Source organism: Odocoileus virginianus, chromosome 5, assembly GCF_023699985.2.
Source record: "Odocoileus virginianus isolate 20LAN1187 ecotype Illinois chromosome 5, Ovbor_1.2, whole genome shotgun sequence".
NCBI classification, from domain to species: domain Eukaryota; kingdom Metazoa; phylum Chordata; class Mammalia; order Artiodactyla; family Cervidae; genus Odocoileus; species Odocoileus virginianus.
Genome location: NC_069678.1, coordinates 75,815,253 through 75,834,147, shown reverse-complemented (window position 1 = coordinate 75,834,147; position 18,895 = coordinate 75,815,253). Strand labels below are relative to the sequence as shown.

At 37.2% G+C, this 18,895-nt stretch overlaps 1 protein-coding gene across 1 annotated transcript in view; it reads left to right on the top strand.

Moving 5' to 3' along the window:
• Positions 1-12,232, top strand: part of RNF11 (ring finger protein 11) — a 40,961-nt gene extending 28,729 nt beyond the window's left edge. The window contains exons 2-3 of the mRNA XM_020907251.2: positions 8,950-9,119; positions 10,286-12,232. Coding sequence (XP_020762910.1) covers positions 8,950-9,119; positions 10,286-10,457 — 342 coding nt within the window. The 3' untranslated portion in view covers positions 10,458-12,232. The remainder of the gene's footprint in view (positions 1-8,949; positions 9,120-10,285) is intronic.
• Positions 12,233-18,895: the final 6,663 nt, after the last annotated feature.

Below are 18,895 nucleotides of genomic sequence, written 5' to 3'. Positions count from 1 at the left end.
GGGGAGTGGGGGAGGGCATGCCAAGCCTGTGCCCCTGCAGTGGAAGCATGGAGCCCTAACCACTGGGCTGCTAGGGGGGGTCCTTCCGTCACTCTCACCACTAGATCTTCAGTTCCATTGGAGGACTCATAGTTCTTAGCATACAATTGTAATCACAGTTATGATTTGTTATTGCAGGAGAACACAAGTCAGTTGGTGAAAAAAGGTGCATATGTCTATAGGAAAGGCACAGGCTTCTAAGAGTTCTCTCCTGGTGGAGTCAGACAGAATTGTGCCAACATGTGTGAAGTGTTAACTACCAGGGAAGCCAAGAATACTGAATAGACAGTCACTGCCTAGCATACATCAAAATTCTAGACTCCCAGAGGGAAAACATGTTCGGCATAAATCATATTGCTCACACAAAGAGTTTAGGCACAGTGAGCCATCAATTAGGGAATGTCCCAGAATCCAGCCTTTTAAAAATTGCCGTTTTTGTATCCCTGTCCAATCTTCCATTCTAGTCTTCTGGCTGACATGAGAAGCAATATTCTCTTTTGCCACTTAGAAAATACCATTGGCTCTCTAGTTACTTAACAATTAATAACTCATCTTTAAGGTCAGTTTTAGTAAGCATGATGGGAATAAAACTAAGTGTGTGTGGTAAGAAGAGAGAGGCCATCTTTAAAATATTAGGAGTTCTTAGTCATTTCCTTCTCTGTAGAGGGTTTCTGAAAAGTTGCATGTAAACTGAAATTAGAATGGTGAATCATTTAAAATTTCTAGAGGGTTCCTTTGGTTTAACAAAAATAACAAAGAAAAAAATACATCCATAATATGAATAAGAGATTGGAGTTTTGGTTTTGTGTCTATTAATATGCTTCTTCATAAAGTAGAGCTTTCCTTTTCTGTTCTGCTTTCTGTGTTCTCTGTACCCATATGTGAACCACGAGACCAAAGAAATTGAGCCTTTTATAAGCACATGCTTAAGAGACGTTAAGGTGTTTTGGTTTGTAGTATAGGTCTTTTTGTTTGTACTAATAGTAGGTATGTTCAAGGATTAAGGATTCTTATACTACCACAGTATTTATTCCACTGACTTTCGAATTAGTCATATCTCTATGTGGATGGCGGTCAGTTGATCTGGGACTGAGAATAAGAAAAGTAGTCTAAATTGGAAGTCATAATTCAGGGGTTGAAAATCTTAGCTGGCAGGGGTTACAACAGAGGCCAAAGAGTTGCTTGTGTTCAGAGACAAGCCAGAAAGCTAAGACCAAAGCCAGGGGCACTTGCAGTTAGCCTGAAGTGTGCAAACCAGAGGCGCTTGATGATGGGGGGAAGGCAAAGCGTTCAGATAACTTATTCACTGCAGAAAGTATCAGAGACTCATATTTTTCAGACTGAAAATTCCATATTCATAAATGGCAGTATTTTAAAAACTGTTTCATTGATTCCTAGGATTCTGCAAAGGTACCCTAGATAAGAGGGGGTGGGGTGCAGGATTCTGGTTTTTTTTTGTTTTTTTTATCAGCAGTAGAATCTATTTTATGAGACAGTTTCAAGATAGAGTTGATATTTTTTGAAATTCTAAATTCTGAAAGTTGTTGAAATTACAAAACCTTTATTGCAGATGAAAAAAATTTATAACTTTATTAGAAATTCCTACTCTGAAGGCTTTTTTAAAAAATAAAACATTTATTTTTAAGAGTTCAGTAGCTACCTTAAAAAACATAACTTTTTTATTGTTTTTGGGGAGGGCTGGGGGAAGTTATGTGTATTTCTTTTGCTTCAAAGCCAGGAGAAAGCTAACATGCTTTTTCTTTTTAAACAGTATTTGCATACTTTTTCAAATGAATTTATAATAAAACATGTAGACATCCATCATAATCAGATATTCTTAAAAACATTTTAATTTGGATGTACTTTTAACATTATGAGTCATCTACAGTTAACATCTAAAACAAAAAGTAGTTACTTCTCTGAGGCCAAATCATAGTCAATATAGAGTACACCTTAACCAATACAATCTGAAAAGATTTTATGAACGAACCTACAGCTTAGTTGCACAAATCCATATTCCTTTTATTACTAACTTCCTGGTTGACATTGCTAAATCAAAAATAAATACTAGTACTATACTTTTTCTCTTTGTTAAAAACAGAGAAATGATAATTGTATTTCTAGACTAGATTTTGCCAGTAACTAGTTGTTGGACCTGGAACTGGAATTAAGTTTTTCTAGGCTTTAGCTTCGTCATTTTTTTAAATTTATTTTTAAATTGAAGGATAATTGCTTTACAGGATTTTATTGTTTTCTGTAAAATGATGGCTTTCTTAAAATATCATTTCAGTGTAATGCAAACAGACAAAATCCAAATCATTTAACTGAGAGAATCTCCTTGCAGTCCAGCAACGAAGCATGATGTAGTGGGAATTACCAGCTTAAAAGAGAGACCGGAATTCTAATTCCAGTATTGTCAGTAATTATTTGGCAGTTGTTACTACAACTAAGACCTGATGCAGTCAAATAAATAAATATATTTTTAAAATTAATTTCCTAAAAAAAAAATTGCAACAACTGAAGGACACAACACCTGATTAAAAGAGCCTGCCAAAGGCTCAGTAGAATAACAAAAAAAGACCTGCACCAACGCATATCATCATGTTCGAATCTGCGACCCCATGAGCTGCAGCATGCCAGGTTTCCCTGTCCTTCACTATTTCCCAGAGTTGACTCAGATTCATGTCCACTGAGTCAGTGATGCTGTCTAACCATCTCATCCTCTGTTGCCCTTTTCTTTTACCTCCATCTTTCCCAGCAGCAGGGTCTTTGCCAGTGAGTCAGCTCTTTGCATCAGATGGCCAAAGTATTGGAGCTTTAGCATCAGTCCTTCCAATGAATATTCAAAGTTGATTTCCTTTAGGATTGACTGGTTCCATCTCCTTGCTGTGCAGGGGACTCTCAAGAGTCTTCTCCAGCAGCACAGTTTGAAAGCATCAGTTCTTTGATGCTCAGCCTTCTTAATGGTCCAGCTCTCGTATTCATACATGACTACTGGAAAAACCACAGCTTTGACTATGCAGACCTTTTTTGGCAAAGTGATGTCTCCGCTTTTTAATATGCTGAGTTTTTCATAGCTTTCCTTCCAAGTAGCAGATGTCTTCTAACTTCATGACTGCAGTCACTGTTTCCACATTTTCCTCATCAGTTTGCCATGAAGTGATGGGACTGGATGCTATGATCTTAGTTTTTTGAATGTTGCGCTTTAAGCCAGCCTTTTTTCACTCTCCTCTTTCACCCTTAGCAAGAGGCTGTTTAGTTCCTCTTCGCTTTCTGTCATCGGAGTGGTATCATCTGCGTAGCTAAGGTTATTGATATTTCTCCCAGCAATCTTGATTCCAGCTTGTGCTTCATCCAGCCTGGCATTTCACATGATGTGCTCTGAGTATAAATTAAATAAGCAGGGTGACAGAATACAGCCTTGACGTACTCCTTTCCCAATTTGGAACCACTCCATTCTGTTGCTTCTTGACCTGCATATAGGTTTTTTGGGAGACAGGTAAGGTGGTCTAGTATTCCCATCTCTGTAAGAATTTTCCACAATTTGTTGTGATCCACACCGTCAAAGGCTCTAGCATAATCAGTGAAGTGGAAGTAGATGCTTTTCTGGAATTCCCTTGCTTTCTCTGTAATTCAGCAGATGTTGGCAATTTGATCCCTGGTTCCTCTACCTTTTCTAAATCCAGCTTGTACATCTGAAAGTTCTCAGTTCACATACAATTGGAGCTTAGCTTGAAGGATTTTGACCATTACCTTGCTTGCATGTGAAGTGAGCACAATTGTATTGTAGTTTAAACAATTTTTGGCATTGCCCTTCTTTATTTAGGATTGGCATGAAAACTGATCTTTTGCAGTCCTGTGGCCACTGCTGAGTTTTCCAAATTCACTGACATATTGAGTGAAGCACGTTAACAGCATCCTCTTTTAGGATTTAAAATAGCTCAGCTGGAATGACATCACCTCCACTAGCTTTGCTTGTAGTAATGTTTCCTAAGGCCCGTTTGACTTCACACTCCAGGATGTCTGGCTCTAGGTGAGAGACCACACCATTGTGGTTATCCGGGTCATTAAAACCATTTTGGATCGTTCTTCTGTGTATTCTTGCCACCTCTTCTTAATCTCTTCTGCTTTTAGGCCCTTGCTGTTTCTGTCCTTTATTGTGCCTGTCTTTGCATGAAATGTTCCCTTTATCTCCAGTTTTCTTGAAGAGATCTCATAGTCTTTCTCACTCTATTTTTTCCTGTTTCTTTGCCTTGTTCACTCAAGACGACTTTCTTCTATCTCTCCTTGCTATTCTCTGGAACTCTGCATTCAGATGGATGTATCTTTCCCTTTCTCCTTTGCCTTTCACTTCTCTTCTCAGCTTTTTGTAAACCCTCCTCAGACAACCGCTTTGCCTTCTCTTATTTCTTTTTCTCTGGGATGGTTTTGGTTACTGCTTCCTATACAGTGTTAGGAATCTCTGTCCATAGTTCTTTGGGCATTCTGTCTACCAGATCATATGTAACTGTAGGCAAGCTTGGGCCTGTAAAATGAGAAAGTTGTCCTTAAAGATTCTTTTTTGAAATGTTTTACTTCCTTCTGTCATAGTCTGGTCCATTTCTTCTTTTTAAAAAAAATTGTGTTATTTCATTTTCAGCTTTATTGAGGTATAGTTGAAATACAGAATTGAAAATTCAGTCCATTTCTTAAAGTAAATGTTGGAATGCTGTCACATAATAGTGGAGCCACAATAATAGTAGCTAACATTTATTTAATGAACTTTCATATGTACAGTAGTCCTAGTAGAAGCTGGGCAGATGGTCCAGAGAAGGACATTGAATCTCATTGTCCTCCCAGCTTTTTGACCTTCCCTGAAGCCCCTCAAACCATAAAATGGTTTGAGCTCAGGGGAAAAAAAAAAAAATTGCCCACTAGGTATAAAATCTTTAATAGGTAAATATCTAAACTAGAGGTGCAACAGCCATTTTTATTATCTTTAATAACAGAAGGGTCATGTAGGTTTCATAGGACTGAAGGAAAGCGTTCATGCTGTGGTAAAGAAATGCAGTTTTGTACCTCACTTCCTCTTTGAAAGCTAGAATTGACAGCCTCTTCTTGCTTCATGACTGTATTTGTTAACTGAAGTTTCACTGTAGTCTGTTTAATCTTAATTCTCTTATAGACAGACACATGTAATTAAGATGAGGCTAAAGGCAGTGTCTTATCAATATTGGGTGGCAAGGAGGAGGATTGGGTAAAGTTTTACATTGACAAGATATTAATATACTTTGAACCAGTGGACCTGCAGGGGAAAGTAGAGGGAATTGCAAGAACAAAGGCAGTAAGATAGACAAGCTTGAAACTTTTAGGAAACAGCTAATTGGGCTGAAGTAATAGGTAGAGCTCTTCAAATGCAATATTGATAGTTATAAAAGCCACTGTTTAGTGAGTTCCTGCCATTCTAAGGTTCACCATCTTTCTCATTTAAGTTTTAACAGCAACCATATAAGGTAGGGTAATCCAGATAGGTTAAATCTCTTCAACATGGTCACTCTAGTGGCAGAGAAGTAACTTTGACAGGAATCCAAGGTTATCTGGATCCAAAAACCATACTTGATGATAATAAAATATATTCTTTGCATGTGAAATGAACTAAATATTTGGATGAAGCATGTAGTTCTGATAGGTATCCATATACTTAGTTATTATCTAGATGATGAGCTGGAAGTATTAATCATTATTGATTTTATTTGGGAATTTATAAAACATGAAACTTTGAACTACTGGCATTTTACTTGTGTCAGAGAATATAACTTTCATTATTTGATAAGAATTTACCTTTTTTTGGAGATCTTTAATTACAGATTTGTTCTGAATCTCAAAAGAAATAGTCTTGAGTTGAATTGCCTTTGACCAGAAACTCAATAATAACTAGTCAGAAAACGGGTTTACATTACACGCCAGTCAGGATGGCTGCTATCCAAAAGTCTACAAGCAATAAATGCTGGAGAGGGTGTGGAGAAAAGGGAACCCTCTTACACTGTTGGTGGGAATGCAAATTAGTACAGCCACTATGGAAAACAGTGTGGAGATTTCTTAAAAAGCTGGAAATAGAACTGCCATATGACCCAGCAATCCCACTTCTGGGCATACACCCCAAGGAAACCAGATCTGAAAGAGCCACATGCACCCCAATGTTCATCGCAGCACTGTTTATAATAGCCAGGACATGGAAGCAACCCAGATGCCCATCAGCAGACGAATGGATGAGGAAGCTGTGGTACGTATACACCATGGAATACTACTCAGCCATTAAAAAGAATTCATTTGAATCAGTTCTAATGAGATGGATGAAACTGGAGCCCATTATACAGAGCGAAGTAAGCCAGAAAGATAAAGACCATTACAGTATACTAACACATATATATGGACTTTAGAAAGATGGTAACGATAACCCTATATGCAAAACAGAAAAAGAGACTCAGATGTATGGAACAGACTTGTGGACTCTGGGAGAAGGAGAGGGTGGGATGTTTCAGGAGAACAGCATTGAAACATGTATATTATCTAGGGTGAAACGGATAACCAGCTCAGGTTGGGTACATGAGACAAGTGCTCGGGCCTGGTGCACTGGGAAGACCCAGAGGGATCGGGTGGAGAGGGAGGTGGGAGGGGGGACTGGGATGGGGAATGCATGTAAATCCATGGCTAATTCATATCAATGTATAACAAAAACTACTGTAATGATGTAAAGTAATTAGCCTCCAACTAATAAAAATTAAAAAAAAAAAAAGAAACAGGAAAAAAAAAAATAAAATAGTATTGAACTAGAAAAAAATAAATAAATAAAAACTATGCTATATATAAATAATTACAAGTCATCTGAGAAACTGTCGTAGCACCTTGAAGACTTTCTGTCAGTTAATACCTTTTATGTGTATAACAAAGAAATCTAACTTTTGAATCTTAACACTAAAATTATTTAAGATACTGGAATTATGTAAAATATTCTTTAAATGTATGAGAAAGATTGATTCTGGGTAGGAGTATACGTAATAAATTACAAAGCACCTCACACTAAAAAAAAAAAGAAAACGGGTTTATAAGAATAGGGCTGATTTAAAGGAACATAATCGTATCTTTAGGAGATATTGTGATGAAATGTCTTTTTCCTTGAATTGAATATTTCAGTATTTGAGCCTAATGTATATGTATCTGAGACTTGCCCCTAAAATTTCTCTTTAAAAAGCATATTTATACCTGAGCCCTTACAAAGTCTCATTATGGGTATTCTCTGTTATTTTCTTTTGAACCCCAGAAACCATTGACCAAAAACAGCCTCAGCTGATGCTAGTTCTGAATACTTAGGGAGGTTATTTCACAGGTTTTTTTTAAAGTTGTTAAACAGTTTTTTCAAATTATTAAAAAGGTTGTGTCGACAAATTCAGCGATTATTCCTGAAGGCATAATCTCCTACTTGCATATGTTGGCTATCATTGTAAACAAATGCCTAAATTGTAGAAGTCATGAGTAATCCTACAGGATGAATAAAAATAACATTTTCTGTTAACGTGAATAGATAGTTGTGATTTAATGTAAGTTTTCCCATGAAGACGTTATACATAGATTGAAAGTGTTATGTCTTAGTCAGTTTATTCAGTAGAGAGGTTATCTGAAACACCATATTAGGTGGCTCAAAATCGTTTTAGCCACAATGAAATCATTAGGTCAGAGACGAACTATCTTCATTGTATCCATCGATTTGAGATCTTTTCCCAGATGTCTCATCAGAGGTTTTTCTGAGTATCTTATCTAATAACGTAGCTTTCTCCATCAATCAAGGAACTTTATTTTGTTTACACTTCACTCCCCATCACCTAACACATAATAGATACTCAGGTATCTGTTGAAACAATGTATAAAGAGTGTGACTAAAATTATCTCATAAATGTGAGACTTCCCTGATGGCTCAGACAGGAATCCACCGCAATGTGGGAAACTTGGGTTCAATCCCTGGGTTGAGAGATCCCCTGGAGGAGGGCATGGCAACCTACTCCAGTATTCTTGCCTGGAGAATCCCATGGACAGAGGAGCCTGGCAGAAGACAGTCCACAGGGTCTCAAAGAGTAGGACACGACTGAGCAGCTAAGCACAGCACAGCGAGTAGAAAAATGAAGCAATACAGTTGCTTGAACAGAGTTGATCCTTGAACTACATAGGTTTGAACTGCTCAGGTCCACTTATACATGGGTTTTTTTTTTTTCCAGCCAATATGTACTACAGTACTGCATGATTCACGGTTGAGTCCTCGAATGTGTATTCCATTTGGAAGAAAGGTCGGCCTCATTTGTCTCAGTGGATAGTCATATCCAAATATATATCCAAAAGCCTAAAAGGAATTTTACAGGAATTTATTGTGATAATGTCTCATCTTTCCAAATAAACAAAAAACTAATTTTAAGATTATTGTCTATATGGAAAAAAAAAAACAAGTTTGCAAATAAGAAGAATCTGTAATGGCCAATTCTACTGTAAATAATGATATATACCAAGACAAAACTCCCATTGTGGCCTACAGAATATTGAATACAGTCCATTTGGTTAATTAATTACATTGATTTATCTATTTGTGTATCAGGAATGAATATGTCTGTGTTATATGGTTTTCCCATAGAAATACTTCAAGTAACATTCCATGCCAGTTTTACAGTAAAGCTTGTTTTTATATCCTTTAAAAGTAGGTCAGATATGCTAAAGTTAAGGCAGGGTAAAACAGAATTTCATGCCAATGCACATTTGTCCAATCTCCTCCCTCTCCCAAGGTCCCCTCCTCAGCCAAAAAAGGAAGAAACAGAAGGAAAACATTACCCTAGAAAACAGATTTTTTTTTAAAAAAATTAATTATTTTCTCCATTTTAAAAAATTTAGGAACAAGTTCCAGTTCCGGTCTATCATCCAACACCTAGCCAGACTCGCCTAGCAACTCAGCTGACTGAAGAGGAACAAATTAGGATAGCTCAAAGAATAGGCCTTATACAGCATCTGCCTAAAGGAGTTTATGACCCTGGAAGAGATGGATCAGAAAAAAAGATCCGGGAGTAAGTGTTAATTTATACATGTTTCAAAGGTCTGTCTTCAGAGATTTGTTTTTTAAAAATATTCTGTTGCATTTTGAAAGTCACATATTTAATGAATTCTGGGCAAAAATTTGTTTAGATGTGGAAATTAAGAATTTTCATATAAAAATAAGAAATGATGGTACAAATTCTGACCATTTTATAGGTTGTCTGTGTCCATTTGGGTGACAGTTAATGTCAGTTAAAAATTATTTACCTGTGTAATAAGTGTGAACCAGTACCAGCATTGTTGGTGGCCTAATTAATTGGTAAACCCATTTGGCAATATTTCACAGACCTTTAGATCTGAACCCTTTGAGACAGTTAATTCTAGAGATCTATCCTAGAATATGTACCTCACTTCAGCTCCCAGAGTTTATGCACAGAGATAGTTACCATAGTTTTAGTTAGTGAAAAACAATAATAGAGGAACACTTTGGTAGGTTATAGAGAGGTTAAAATTGTTTGCTAAGGATTTTAGTGATAATGAGGAAAATCTTATCTGTTTCTTAACTTATAGAATAATTGTACTAAGTCTGATGAGTTAAATATAAAATTTTACTTCAGGGAGATTTTTCCCTCAGAGTTCGTTATTTTTTGAGAATCCCTGAGAACAGCTATTTTCCTTGTAGGTTAAGAATGATCTTTACCAATGCAGACATAAAGAAATTTATTATTCTGTGCTTGGCTGTTGGAGCTATAGCACCATTTAGGGTTAGTGGTTCTGTATTTACATGTAGTTATTAAAGTGAAAGCTGTCTGGGCTTACACTGAAAACTCAGTTCAAATAATATTAATCTAACATATTTTCTTGTCTACTAAAGCTTCACATTCTCCTTAAGGTTTCTTCTGTAACATGTAGCTGTTTTATAAGCACAATTCTAGCAGTGGACTTGATTTCCTATCTGATACCTTTCTCTTTGTTGATTGTTCTCAAACTCTTCAAATTCCCAGGTGATTGAAATAAGAGATTGTAGCAGGATAACACTAGGAAAAAATTCCGTCTGGATGCTTAGGTGATAGAATGACAGGAAGCCATTTTTGTCTGTTCATATTAACACTGTCTTTGTAATAGGGATTTTAAAGAGTATTCTAGATAGATGACTTGTCTAAAAATGCTTTCTCATTTCTCTCCCTCACCCCAACAGGTGTGTGATCTGTATGATGGACTTTGTTTATGGGGACCCAATTCGATTTCTGCCGTGCATGCACATCTATCACCTGGACTGTATAGATGACTGGTTGATGAGATCCTTCACGTGCCCCTCCTGCATGGAGCCAGTTGATGCAGCACTGCTTTCGTCCTACGAGACTAATTGAGCCAGGGTCTCTCATCTGACTTCAAGTGAACCATCATTTTTGGTGGTTTTGATCTTTTGTCACTGAGCCCAAAGAGCCAGGGATTAGGAATTAAGATCATGCACAAAAGTTTCCTAAAATTTCCTGAATGGCTGCAGATGTTGGGGAAAAGTACGTGATATTTTAGAAACTTAGGGGGAAAAGTAGGATGGTATTTTTATGTAAAGCCTTGACCCAGTGTTTAAAAATATAATTGTATTTAGATCTTGTTATTGCTCCAGTACATAGGAATTGTGTAAAGTGTTACAGCAGCTGTATATGTTTCAATTGTGTGTGTCAAAGATTAGGAAAAAGATAGTGGTTGTTTTTTCCTAAATGAAATAACTTTCTTCTTCTTCCCCACCCAAATTCTTTTCTGAAGTTGCTGGCATTTGGGTCAAGGTTTTATTAAAAGCTACATTTTATAACACTGGCACAAAAAAAGTAGTTTTAAGCTTGTTTGCACAGTTATTTTTTTCCATTGGAAATGGAATTCATTGCCTTAGGTCTTTTTTAAATAGTGTGTTATTATCGTTGGGGCTGGCTCTATGCTTGAAAACCAGTTTATTTATAACCTGTTATAAGTGCTGTATCTGTTTGCAGTTAGGAAATGCAGAATTCAAAGTGATCTCCTAGCTTGTAAGCAAACTGAGATGCACTATCCCTTTTCTATTAAAATAAAAATCAGTTAATGTGTCAAGAAACCAACTCTAGTAAAGTCAGGTTTAATATTAGCCTTTCTTATGTGTTTCATCTAATTATTTTGGTTGTTAATAGGGTGATAATTATTTTGGTTGTTAATATGGTGATAATTAAAAGTCAAGGTAAATTTTAAATATTAGGAATTCTGATTTATTGAGCTTGAATTATGCCACCATGCTTATGTAAAAATGAAAGTGGCAACATGGTTAAACTGAGAAAGTTTCTCAGTTGTAACAATTTTGATTTTTTCTTTTCTGTGACCCTGTTGTCTTGAACCATAGCAAAAGGATACTGCATCTCTTATTGTATTGCTGAGGTTATTGAAGTTACATAAAACACATCTCAGTCTCTGTTTCTTAGAAGGAAAGTCCTGCTAGTTGACTGACAATTCTAAGCAGGGAGAATTAAGATAAATGTGTTTAATTAATGTTTTGCACACAAATGCAGAATTTGTATAACCACATGACATCATAGTTGTGATCTCAAAAAAAGGACTTTCTCCTTTATCTTTTTCTTGCAGTTAATGTAGGAATTCTCTGAAACTCTAAGCTTCTGAAGTGTTAGAGGTAGAGATGGTCTAGCAAAGATGTAGTTTGTAATGTCTTATCCATTTAGCATGTGTTTATTTTTTGTTATGTACTAGAAGGTGACATGTTTGTTTGGCTCAGTGATAATTACAACTAAAAAATCATTTATTAGCGAAAGGAGAAGCAATCTCAACCTTAACAAATCAGAAATGTTTCTTATTATTTTGTATTGAGTTGAATATTTGACTCTTTAACACTTTTCTACATACAAAACACAAGTCATGTCTCTTGAAGGGTTCTTCATAATTATATTATAGAAGAATTTAGTATGTCATAAGCACTTAAAGATTTGACATTCAACTGTAGCAGTATCCATGTTGGTTAATTTTCTTATGAGCCCCATGATGAGTTTGAGAAAAATTGAAAGAAATTATAGATTATCAGGTTCTGTTAAATTGTTACATGTATCTTGCTTAAGTTTTTGTTCATTAATTTATATCCAATTACATAAAGCAAATTTGGAGGAAACACCTGAAGTTGTGCAATATTTTCAGCGATATTACTTTTTTATCTTTGTGTTTTCTACTTAAACATGATGTCTGTCATCAAGTATTATAGTCAGACTTTCTTTTTTTCTAGATTGTCAAAATTGGTAAATGAACATTTTTTTTAATCATCTTCTATGTTGCTGTTAGTCTTTCTTTATTAACAAGGTTTCTTTTACAGAAGTTTGGCAGTAATATTGAGGGAACCAGGATTGAGCTGAATGTTTTTTTTTTTTAATAAGGTACTTTGTATTCTTTCATTTTGATCTCCACATACCATGTTAAGAACCATCAATTTTGGCTTTTACCAAGTTAAATAAAGTTATAATACAGTTGTAAAGGGCTAAAGTTAGAATTGATTACATAAGAATCAATTCTCCCAAGTTATCTAATCCTTTCTTCAGAACACACATGTATAAATTTAATTAATTGCCTTTAGTTTTCTAGGTATATAGATAAACTTTGGGGGAAGTATTTTTTATGGCCTGGCATTTACTATCATCTAATCATAAGTTTAGAAGCTTGGTAGCTTCTAAATTTTCTAAAGCAAATAATAGGCATATTATATTACCCTGTTATCCAGCATAATTGGGATTGGGTAAGATGTGTTCAGGCTTGGCTGTAGAATTTGAAATGTCTGAAAAGCCTGACCAGGAAAAAATAATCTTATTCTTTTAAATGTAAACCAAAGAAGTTAAAATACTTTCAGATACTTGGAGTTTGGTTCGCACAAACTTTTTAAATGCCATGAGTGTTTTTTATAGGACATCTCTTATAACAGGTATTGACTCTCCAAACTATTTTCGGTGTCTATATTACATAAAACAGAATACAGTGAGGATCGAGGTAACAAATTCTCTATGTGCAAAGTTCCTTTTTAGGGAAGCATACATTTTTAAAAAGGATTAACAATAAAGGAGTACAAAGTAAAGCGGCCTGTGGTCCTTAGACTGAAAATGGCAAACAGAAAAGGTAAGTTTTTTGGCATAATTCATATATGTAGCCAGTTGGTGGCCCATGTTTGCTTACAAAGGCATTGGCTAGCAGATCAGTTTCTCACAGTCAGCTGAGGACACTTGACACTTGCATGTTAAATGCGTCATAGCTAATCAGCTAATTTTTTAAGCCTTTAAATTTGAAATCGGTGGACGTGAGAAAAAGTGTATTTTTGGTCAGTATCTCCTGAAGTAATACTAAATTTACTCACCGGAATTTAAAGATCATCTGTTCTTTTACTGGGTAGGGAAGAAGTCAGATCGCTTGTAACCCCTCCTTCTGCCCCCGATGTCGCTCCCCTTTTCTAGTCGGACACTCAGCTGGGCTTCCCTCAGACCCAGGCTTCGGGTTGTCCCATCATGTGAGGATGGCCATGAGAGCCCTCGGTGTCCTATTCATTCTTACTCTGAATGCCTTCTGTTACTCCTTCTGAGGACATAGTTTAATTCCTTCTAATTTCTTCCTCCTGGTCCCACTTCATAAGTATTTTGCCATCATTAAATTAAAAAGTGTGGAGTAAAAATGTCCAGCTACAAAATTTCATCTTTGCATTAAATGTCATTACTAATTGACCCCCTGTTAGGTGACTGACCTGAGAACTATCAAGAAATGGCCTGCAAATTTTTCCTCAGTTCTGTATTGTCAGAATAGACACTTGCTTATGGCCAGGCAGTAGTTTAATTAATGCTCATAATTCAGATTTAGACAGCACTTTAGTTTGTAGAAATTTCAAGTGAAACATAAGCATTTAATGGGAATGACTGTTAACTGCTTGATTACATTATATAAAACACCTTAAAATGGTACTTTTTCTGAGTGGTTTGAAAGATAGCAAGTCCACTTCAGTATTTAGGGAAAGTTAAGTGGACTGTTCTCTCTTCACATAAGTTATTGTTTTTAACTAGAGAAAACATGATTTTTTAGGTTCTAAGAGTTACATTATAACACAGTAACATTTGTATTAAAATGCCATATAGAAGTTAGTATGAATGAGGCACATCTATTTGGGAATATTAAATGTACTTTGTAATGCCTTTTCTGAGAGCCTCTGGGTCTGAAAGCAGCAGTCCTGGGTGATTGTTTATTCAGATATTGATTGTCCCAGTAACAGGTATCCAGACTTTGCTTTTCCATTTATCCTTCATTTTCTTGCACAGGAACAAAAAATGCAGACAAATTCCTTTACAACCCATTTCTTGATCCATAAACCTTTTGTTAAGAGGCTTCAGTAAAATTTTACAAAAGGGGTTTGGACTTACCTGCACCTTTTAATTGTCCACATTGTTTTTCATTACGTTTTCACCCTGAGCAATGTACATTAGCCTAGGACAGGAACTGGATACATCTAATTAATGTTACTGATAGACTGAAAAGAGTTTAAGGAAACTTTAAGAGGTACTAACTTCTCCATTTTTGTTTTTTGAGAAAAGTTACTGTCCACTGGAAGACTTAGTCATCTTGGATGCTTTCCACAGGTAGTTTGTTTTGTCTGCATAGTGAATGAAGCAGCATTATTAATAAGGTACAGATTTTAGGCATCTAAAACTGATTGTGATCAAATGATAAGCAGTGCCTGTTTGCCTTGAACACATTCTAAGCAGTGCTTATTGACTGTGTTTCTTGGTGCTGAGAAAAAGAAGTTGAAAAGCGCAGCTGAGGGTTTACTTCAGGAGTCTGGTCATAGCAGTGAACTCTGAATGATTATGGGAAAATTTAGTTGGCTAAGCAAGTGCTGGGTCCTTTTCTCTGGGAGCCATATAGTAGTTAATCTAATCATTTTGGATCCGAAAGCAGGTTGTAGGCATTATGTGAATTGGGAAGCCTGGGCTATCTTAGCAGAAAGACATTGAGATTGGCTTCCCAGCAGTATCTATACGAGAGGTATGGGAATAAGCTACATTCTGCCAATTCCAGAATCAAAGCCAGTCTCACCTTTGAAATAGTGCAGAATAGTGATCCTCTTTCCGTGAGGGTAGCTGAACTCAAGCACAGATAAGTTAATTGCTACAATTTTAGAGTATGCGCTGAAGGGAAGTTGTTTTTCATAAACTATTTTCCCTCATGGCCTTTGACAATCACTATAATGTTATTTTGATATGAAGAATAATAACCATTCTTCTAAGTAGTGAGATGGATCCTAGCTGGGCATTTTCAGATTGAAGGTATCTTTAAAGTAAGAAATCACATTTATGGGTCTGGATTTCAATAAACTGCATTGCTGATTTCTCATGAAGAGTAGAGAACATGAAATGCCAACTCCCATGGACGCTTAGAGCCTGATTATCACTTAGCATATTGAAAGTGTTTTTCTCCCCCTGAGTGTCATAGCTGATGAAGAGAAGATGAGGTGTTTTAATGGCAATTCACACGAAGCAGGAGCAATTGGTGGTGTTGGCATTTGGCACGGCATTGGGTTCCCAACTTCCATGCTTAACCTTATATGGTACATTCTTCACACAGCAGTTAAAATAGTTGAGTAAATTGGATGATATCGTTCATCTGCTTAGAGCTTTTAATTGCTTTCTATTGTGTGGAGAATAAAATCCAAGCTGCTTAACGGAGATAGTAGATTTTCTGCCTCTCTCCTTTCATAGTACTCTACTTTTTAGACTTTTTGTGCTTTTTAAAATGTCAAATTCTTATCCTGTCTCAGGTCTGTTGTAGTTTCTGTCCTGCCGTGCACTTCCCCAGATTGTTTGATGGCTGGTTTCTTATCCTCTGTACCAACAGGCCCTGTTTATTCCGTGGCTCTAATTTGTTTACTTTCATTTGTTTCTATGAGAGCAGGACATTTAGGTTCTCAGCAGATATTTATTAAGTGAAGGGAAGGAGAAAGCAGGGTGTCTTAAGCATTTCTGATGGAGTGGAAGCCACCATCCCCATTAGAAAGTGGGGATCTTATAAAGATTTTTGAGGGTGGCAAGAAGGACAAAGGCAAAGCTCTACCTGAGTGGGCAGCTTGCTGATAAGCCTTGTCTCTAATCAGTACTGCCCCTTCACCTGGGAACCAACTTTTGAAAGAAAGGGCGTATAGTGGATACATGTTGTTTTTGTCTGCCAAGTACCCCATGTTTTTTAGAAATAACTCACAACCAATTGTGTAACCCACGATGGACCAATTGTACTACCTCACACCCTTTCCAAGGTAGTTCTCACACTTCGTTGTGCATCAGATCCACCTGGAGGACTGCAATTGTTCAACCTCACCCCTACGTTGAAAGGAGGGGACTTGATAATTTGCATTTCTAACAAATTCTCAGATATCTAATGCTGGAAAGCCACCAGCCTAAGGGAAGGACATTTGAGCCAAGTCAGACTAATCAGGAATCCTTATGTGGGGATTTTTCATACTAGGGTTAGGGCAAGGAGCCCTTTTCTTCTGGTTACAAAGCTATAAGGATGTAAGGTCTGAACCACCATGCCGAAGAGTCAGTTCGAGAGAATCTAACACAAGAACAAAGTGAAGGGTTGGAAAAGGCCTAATGGATGCACTTGAGCCATTGATTCAGTCGTCCCCAGGCCAAACTCACCACTGCCTTCCCACAGTTCATATGGGGCAATACATGTACCTTAATATACTTGGGGCTGTTTGTTTAGTTAGGCTGTTTATTTAGTTGATTTCTTTTTATCTTAAGCAGGCCTGTGAAGCAGTTGACATTAGCCCTATTTTATAGCAGAGTAAACTGATTCTCAAAGCAGTAAAATAATTTGAATTCAAGCTGTACTTATAGCCACTATCCCATGTAGTTAATAGAATTTAAAGTTGCCATTTTTAGTAGATCAGGCTCTTCTCTTATGTATTTGCTCACTACCTCTTTTCCATAGATAGATATCAGAAAGTCACCTCTAGCCCAAGGGCAACAGATTTCTGGGCTATGAACCACTTTGACCCACAGATGTGAAATGTTTGGCCAGCCAGCACTGTTAAGCACTTAAAAACTTAAATTCTAAGAGTGTCTTCAGCATCATATGCTTCTAAGTTTGCCAGTGTTTCTGCCTCTTAGTGTCTTATACCAAATCTCTTCTAGCATATAGTTTAGACTCAAGCCACAGTCCAGGCCTGAGCCTCTGCATCAGTTCACTTTCCATCTCTGGAGTAGCTGGCTGGAACTCTGCCTCTTTAACTGGGATTAGCTCATACATTTTACTCCAACATCCTAATTTTATGAGCAAATATGGTTGCTTAAGAATTGCCTTTGTCCAACTTAGACCCTGCCCCTACCTCATGATGCCAAGTACCATGTGGGGAACCATGCCACACAGACATAATTCCATGCACTCCAAGCCAAGGACTTCTAGTGTTTGAGTTGTTAGCCAGTACCTTTTCCTTACTTAACAGTGGCCCGAGTCAGTTAAATCAGATCCAACTTGAAGCTGATAATTGGAAAGCTTGACCAGTAGTTTAGCAAAGCATGAGCTTTAGAGTTCAACTGCTTGGCTTCAAATATTTCTGATGCATAATAGCTGTGTGATCTTAGGCAAGTTGTTCAACCTGTGTCTCAGTTTTCTCCATCTGAAAAATGGCAATAATAGCACTACTTCATAGAGTGGTTTTTGAGGATTAGATACTTGCAGACTACTCAGACTCACAACTGGTAAGTAGCACTTAATAATATTTAGACGTCCACAGCAATCTTCTGTAATTCTGTATCTTACCCAAGGTAGGGGCTCTATTATATTTTGTCATTTTAAGAGCTAAGTAAACGGTGGAAGCAACTCATAGACTGCTTACTTCGAAATGGATTTTTAAGGCCCTGAGGCTCCTTGTGTGTGGATTTACTTCACCCTGTCAGACAGTGAACTTTGCACCAGATTTCCACAGAACTATGCTAACTCAAGCAGAAAGGCACTTTCCTGCCTTTGGAAAACTGCATCTGAGGGTGAGGGTGAGAAGTTCCCATTTGCTGCTTGGTTTTCAGAATCCAGACACCTCACATTTATTAGTGAATTAGTGTGATGGTGCTAAGGACATAAAAGAACTGTTGAGAAGGCACACTGTTGGACTAAATTTGAAGCAAAGAGGAAGACTGTTTTCCACTTATCATCTTAGAAGAAATAAACTTGGGAGTCACTCCAGAGAAAAGCATCTTTGGATTTTATTCCCTTATTGAATGATTCAGGCACTCAGCAAGCTGGGGCTTTCTAAAATCCCCCAGTGCTCCCTTCAGTTGCTGGGAATCTCCCACTCGGACCTGAGCCAAGTGTTTGGTTGGCGCTGGCCTTTTAGAGTCCTGGCTTCGCTGTCAAGTCATGGCTTTTTTGCTGTGAATGACGACAGCTGTCTTGGAAACGCTCCTATTCTGACTTGAGAGATAAGGAATAAGGAATCCTGCCAACATATGGGAGAGCTGATAGGGACATAGCACACTGCTGGAAGCTCAAGGCCTGGGACCAGTGAGAGGCAGAGTAGACTTGATTGCCAAGAGCCTGATCAGAGCATGTTACACAGGACAACTAACAACTGCTCCCTAACAACTGAGTTCTTCTGTGTGGCAAGGATTTAGACTTTCTGCAAATGAGGATTAATTGCTCTCTGGGTGTCCTGGACCACTGTAGAGGCCCCTGATTGAGGGAGTCTATCATCACTTCTGGTAAGCCACCTGGGGACAAAGCCTTTGACCAAAGGTAGGGAGGTATAGATCAGTTGCCT